The 6,280-nt window shown below is 38.1% G+C and overlaps 2 protein-coding genes across 4 annotated transcripts in view; one reads left to right on the plus strand and one right to left on the minus strand.

Moving 5' to 3' along the window:
- LOC125659808 (serine-rich adhesin for platelets-like) overlaps nt 1–6,280 on the plus strand; it is a 50,774-nt gene that overhangs the window by 8,593 nt on the left and 35,901 nt on the right. The window lies entirely within an intron of this gene.
- On the minus strand, nt 2,316–6,060 carry LOC130050083 (uncharacterized). Of its 3 annotated transcripts, none has more exons than XR_008798467.1 (4): nt 4,723–6,060; nt 3,217–4,623; nt 3,026–3,123; nt 2,316–2,810 (listed from the first exon to the last, which is right to left on the minus strand). XR_008798467.1 is itself a non-coding variant. In XM_056148788.1 (4 exons), coding segments are annotated over exons 1-4 (615 nt in total). In that variant the 5' UTR covers nt 5,150–6,060; the 3' UTR covers nt 2,316–2,809. The 3 variants fall into 3 exon arrangements, 2 of the variants coding, with proteins under 2 accessions (XP_056004763.1, XP_056004764.1); XM_056148788.1 differs by having other exon boundaries at nt 3,217–3,382; nt 4,800–6,060; XM_056148789.1 differs by having other exon boundaries at nt 2,316–3,123; nt 3,217–3,382; nt 4,800–6,060.

The raw sequence follows: 6,280 nt of genomic DNA on the forward strand, positions 1-6,280 counted from the left end.
GTACATTGCATCTGGGGTTCTCTCTTTCGCCTATAAAAACTGGGCGCCACCAGATAACTGAAAAATTATTGAGTGTGGCGGAAAAACATCAATCAATCAATAATCAAGGATTAAAAAAACGAAGCGGCATATTTTATTAATTTAGCAATTACACTTATTTCTTTTGGAAGATCAGAATCAAGGATCGATAAACAACGGATTTACTTCATATTGAATTATCTTGAGTAGTCATTAAAAAGAAAACCGGCCTAGATCCGCAAGTTGGCTTTGAAGTGTGTCCGCCACTTTACCTTCATTTTCGCTATTTCAAGGTAGTTTATCTGATTTTACGACATTTTACTAATCAAGTAAGATTTTATTATAGCTTACGGACCTCACATATGAAACGATATTAAGGATTCACGCAGTCAATCTGGTGACCGCCCAGTATTCCGATAGTCTGACGGTCTGATAGTCCGACACTCCGATAATTTGTGGTCACATATTAGAGATCGCTATGTAATAGGCAGTAGAAAACAGGATTAAGTGCCGTATGCCAGAGCGAAACATCGCATAGTGGGAAAACTTTGATCGGGTTTGACCTAAATCAGGTACCTGTAAAGTGCGAAACGAAACCTAACGGAACAGATTGTATAACCGAAAATTTCCAATGTTTATTTTTATTATATGGCTAGACTTCTTTCTATACGCATTAGAACTTAAGATCTTCCGGGGGCTTCGCTTCCTGGGCCACCACTAGGGTTTTGCTCTGAATATAATGGGAACCTTAAGGCGGCTTCCACACCATAACCTCTTTCATATATATATTCTTGGCTGTATCCTCTTTCAATTAAAAAATCCGTGACAATTCTATGCTACTACCATCACCACGATTACTCTCCGCTTTTGTTCGGCGCATTGACCAAACACCCGGATAACAAAGTTATCAGGGGATGCTTACTCCTCCTAGGCACCTGATCCCACCTCTGGTGTGTCCAGGGGTCCGTGTTTGCCCAACTATCTATTTTGTATTGCTTATAGGAGTTATGAGATTGATCACTGTTCGTTATCTTCACCTTGCATATAGCAATTCGTCCGAACGAAAAAGTTTTTTGTTCGAACAAAAAATTGTTTTTGCTCGAACGATTTTTTTTTTTTTTTGGTCCGAACAAAAAACTTCTTTGTTCGGACAAAAAAGTTTTTCGATAGGACTAAATGATATCTATATCTATCTATCTATCTATATATATTATATATATATATATATATATATATATATATATATATATATGCTGAATTTCAGGAACATTTTGATCGTGTCTTTATAGAGAGCTATGTAGATACATGTAGGTATACATATATATACAGAGATCTATAGGCTTGTAGGAAGGGCTGACAGCGGATACTCGTTAGGGACGTAGCAACAGAGAGAGGGGGAGGGCAGGAAGGGCCTGGTCCCCTCCCCATTTTTTTTTTTTTTTTTTTTTTTTTTTTAGATCTTCCCTTTCTTATTCTTTTTTTTTTTTTTTTTTTGCATGTTAAACTCTTTTTGGTCCGGCTGCCCCCCCCCCCCCCCCCAACCACCACTCTTTTTTGGCTGGCCCCCGCTTCCCCTTTTCAAAAACTATGCTACGCGCGGCGCCTGCTCGTGTCCCCTTAACACTTTCAAAAGTAGGGGAAGGGAACAAGAGTATGTATGTGCCCCCTACTTACACCTCTGGGATCCCAAACGAGATCCTCATCTTGATAATAAATGTTGTTTATGTTGTTTGATAACATCCTCCCCTTAATTCTTGTGTAAGAAATTTCTGTTCTAAAATTGTTATTTGCTATAAAGAAAGGTATACCATAAAATTGTTGCGTTGAAAAACTTTAATATGCTCTGATTGGCGCATAATTGCATTATTGTCGTCCTATACAAAAATTGATTTCCTTATTGATGTGTTATGCTCAGTTATACAGAAAATTTTCATTTAATAAACTTTTGCCCAGGGATGGGGGGGGTTGGGGCCTACAGTAATATAGTAGGCTGTATGGGGTGGGTAAACAATAGACCTATTATTCTCGAGAACAATAGAAGGGGTCATATTACAACCTTGACCTACTTAAGGACAATAGATGGATGATGTCATAGGCTAAAAATAGCTGGGGAAAACCCATGTCTATTGTTCTCGAGAACAATAGACAGGGAGTGGGATCAAAGGGATAGTATAGGGGGGGGGTAAACAATATATCTATTGTTCTCAAATAACAAAGGATCCGAGTCTGGAAATTCCGAGTGAATAAGAGTATACGAGCGGGATCGAAGATCAAAGGGATTGTATAAGGGGGGGGGGGGGGGGTAAACAATAAAGCCATTGTTCTCAAATAACAAAGGACTCGAGTCTGGAAATTCCGAGTGAATAAGGGATACGAAAAAACCTGACACGGTCTTTGTAAAATTCCGGTAACGTTAAACCAAAGTGGCGTATATGCATTGGTAAAGATTGGTAAAACGATGAACGGAGTTACGATAAAGTGCATGCCATTGTTCACGGGATGACAAAAGCTTTCAATCCCGTAAAAGGAATGCGTACAGTGACACCGAGAAAATAATTCTATTTCTCGTTAGATCATCGATGGAGGGGATCGTATCAGATAATCCAAGTGACTCCGAGTGAAGGAACTTGACACTTATTGTACTTTAATGCATCGATGGATATTCCTGTATCTATCAGAGAGTATTCTCATTCCGATGAACATAAGAAATAAAAAACAAGTACATTTTTTCATCAATTTTGTATTCAGGTTAATATAAAAAGTCGCGTAACATATACACTCATGATCTGGATCTGAAAAGAAAAAGTTTTTATTTTCAAAATATAATATTACTATGGAGTGACAAGTTTTTCTTCTTTGCATCTAATCAACGAAGAGATTCCATAATAATTAATTTTCCTATTACTTTACAATCATCAACATTCAAATTTGATACGAAATACACGAAAGAAAAAAAATCAAAAATTACGTGTTCACTTAGTAAATATATTAATGATATGATACTCACTACTTCTGTCCAGTCTTAGAACGGGTCTGAATGGGAGACCGCGGTGGGATTGTGGAGGGGTTGACCATGTTTATGTCAGTATCTTCAATGCCTCCCATCTGAAGAATATATATTTTAAGACATATAAGTCACAGATTAAAGTGTGAGAGTCACTTTAATATTTTACTATAATGATAATAAAAAATATTTACCTCTACATCTCCTGGTGGGGAGGGATTCATTTCTCTCTGGCGCGATGGCCTGGCCCTACGTACTGGGGCGCGACACTCCACATCATACCGGCGAATTAACCACCGGAGTGCGCACCCAGTACCAGGAGGGTCAGGGCCGACACTCCCATGCCATAAGCTTCCGTGACTAAAAATAAATAAATAAATAAAATAAAATAAAAAAATTAAATAAATTATGAATGAAGTCTTACTTTATCTCATTAAAAAAGTATGTTCAATATGATTGGCATGTATTTACTGATCCCGCAAGTATGATTGATATATCAAATTATTTGTCAATGACATTTTTTCCCCCATTTAATATCACAGATTTTTATTTTCAGTGTATAGAACACAAATTTACTTACATGAACTACAGCAACATCATTTCATGCACAAACAGCATTTATAATGGAAATAAAATATAGATGGTCAAGACAAATGAAATAAAATCAAAGAAAAAACATGCAATCTATTGGACTAAGAGTTAATTGACGATTAATGACTGGACTAAAAATACAAAGTCATGCGTAGATATCCCCCCCCCCCCCCCCTATAATAATGAATAAGTAATGTAATCGAATAATTATGATGAATATTACATTTATTGCATGCAAATACAAAAGGAAAAAAACAACAACAATGATATAGTTTGTGATGAGGTACACATGTCCTCAAGGAAAGTTTAACGATAGTGAAAAAGTTTCTTATTGTAAAGTCTTCATTCTAAATGATTCCGCCGAGTACACCAAGTTTTCAGTCATCAAACATTTTACAGTCTTCAATATTCCTATTATTAACTGATCTTTTGTGTTTAAAATAAAAGTATACACAAAGAATCATGCATAGTGGTATACCCAATAAGCCTAAGAAATAAAATGCATTGGTATGAGTACTTTTTTCACTATTCACGTGGATATGATGAAATAGTACTCCTGTCGCTTATGTTGTCGGGGGTGTGGGGGTCTCGTGTCAATGGTGTGACGCCGCCGTTGAATGAATGGTCGACAGTTCCATTGGTGCTAATTAAATCGATGCGTGGTGTAGTGGTGTTTATCTTAAGAATAGACTTTGTAATAATTTGTAAAAAATGTGTAGTGGTGTCCGATTTATCTGTAGTTTTACTATGTATTTTATTCGGACCTGATGACTGTGTGTGTATTGCACTGCTGACAATATGTGTATCACGTGATGTACTGCTGTCAATAATACTAGGGAACATGGTACTGTCGTTTTTTGTAACGGGGTGAAATGTATTAACAGTAGTAGGTTTGTCAGTGGTGATATCGCGTGACTGTATATGATCGGTACTGTACGTTTGTGTGTTGATATTGTGTGTATGTGTCGAGTATTGAGAGGTGGTAATTTCACCATGATCAGAGGAAGTATCTGTGAAAAAAACAACAAACATCTGAAGGTGTGTCTGCACCCGAAAAATCAACATAAAAAAAGAACATTGAAAATGGCTTTTTAGTAAAGTATACTTACGCACAGACTTCTCCGTGGTTGTTGTCGAAGCTGTCAAAACAAATATCATTTTACATCATTATCATTCGTTTAAGCACCTTTGAAACCACTCTCTTCGGTTTTCTGTCGTATCGATAAATGGTGGAATTTTACGTTTGCGAACGTTTTGACATCGTCCGAAATCCCATTGAGACAGAAAGCAGACCACGGTAGGGCATCTCGGTCTCGTGAAAAGACTTAGGGTACCCGGAGTACCTCGCGTCTCGGGAGTGGCCATGTTGCGTTTTCCCATGGGGCGCCTCGTCTCGTATATATCGGCCCAAGGATACTTGTGAGCCAGCTGAAGTGACAGACTGCGAGAGGACACGGTCAAGCAATTCACCTGATGGCAAATGGCATCCACATCACTCAGGGACAAGATATTCCCGTATATTTGACGTACACTCATTGTACTGATCCGAATGAATGTTCGTGTATGACTGTATACACGTCTTTAGAAACGTACTTTTTATCCAGTCTGCATACGTATTGAAAACAAAATAACAACACGTGATTTCAAAATCACCATTTTTTATTTTCTAGACAAACATTTCAGTGACAATGACCAAAAAAAAAAAAAAAAAAAATAGACATGATACTGAAAAAAAAAAAGCCATACAGATATCATGTTCATTAACATTGTTTTTTTTTTTTTTTTTCACCAATTGATGAAATCGTCGGGATTACAGGCGGAACATCGTAACATTCCCATTCGGTTAGCACGAAGGTTTCCAGTTCCGGTATGCTTTTCATTATGTCTTCCCATCTCGACTTCAGATGTTCGTACTCTGCGGGTCTCAGACACAGTCCTTTCTTTGTAGGAACGATGTCGTGGTGATTAAGCGGCTTCCAGTACTGTCGAATATCGACACAACAATTATTTTCCCTCACCGAGACGAAGACGTTAAAGCCCAAATGCCATTTCTTCTCCTCGTTTTGTTTCAGGGCTTCCTCGATTAACTCTATTTTGTCCTACAGGACTTTAATTTGATGTAATTTCAGACTGATTCCTTTTTTAGTGGGTACGGACTTCTCTCCGTTTTCCCATTCTCTCACATCCAGTCTGGGTTCGTTTTGCCATGTTTGTACTTTGGCATAACGACCGTTTTCCAGTGCTACTGACAAGCGTGGTTGGGACATCGTGTGACTCGTTTGGTTCTCTAAAAAAGGTATGACAACTCCTTTCCCACTCGTTCCGTATATATACTCATCCCATGAAATACGTCATGGAAAAGTTACACATATCCTTTGTTATTTGAGAACAATGGCTTTATTGTTTACCCCCCCCCCCCTATACAATCCCTTTGATCTTCAATCCCGCTCATATACCCTTATTCACTCGGAATTTCCAGACTCGAGTCCTTTGTTATTTGAGAACAATGACTTTATTGTTTACCACCCCCCCCCCCCCCTATACAATCCCTTTGATCTTCGATCCCGCTCGTATACCCTTATTCACTCGGAATTTCCAGACTCGGATCCTTTGTTATTTGAGAACAATAGGTCTATTGTTTACCCCCCCCCCCCCATACTATCCCTT

The sequence above is a fragment of the Ostrea edulis genome, chromosome 9 (genome assembly GCF_947568905.1).
Source record: "Ostrea edulis chromosome 9, xbOstEdul1.1, whole genome shotgun sequence".
In the NCBI taxonomy this organism is placed as follows: domain Eukaryota; kingdom Metazoa; phylum Mollusca; class Bivalvia; order Ostreida; family Ostreidae; genus Ostrea; species Ostrea edulis.

Bases quoted from the DNA above. Each gene is read 5' to 3' on its own strand.
- LOC130050083 (XM_056148788.1), bottom strand. From the start codon at position 5,149: ATGAGTGTACGTCAAATATACGGGAATATCTTGTCCCTGAGTGATGTG. The intron at 3,383-4,799 runs GTGCTTAAACGA...ATTTATTTTTAG, and splicing joins CGAAGAGAGTGGTTTCAAAG to TCACGGAAGCTTATGGCATG. The intron at 3,124-3,216 runs GTAAATATTTTT...TATATTCTTCAG, and splicing joins CCCCACCAGGAGATGTAGAG to ATGGGAGGCATTGAAGATAC.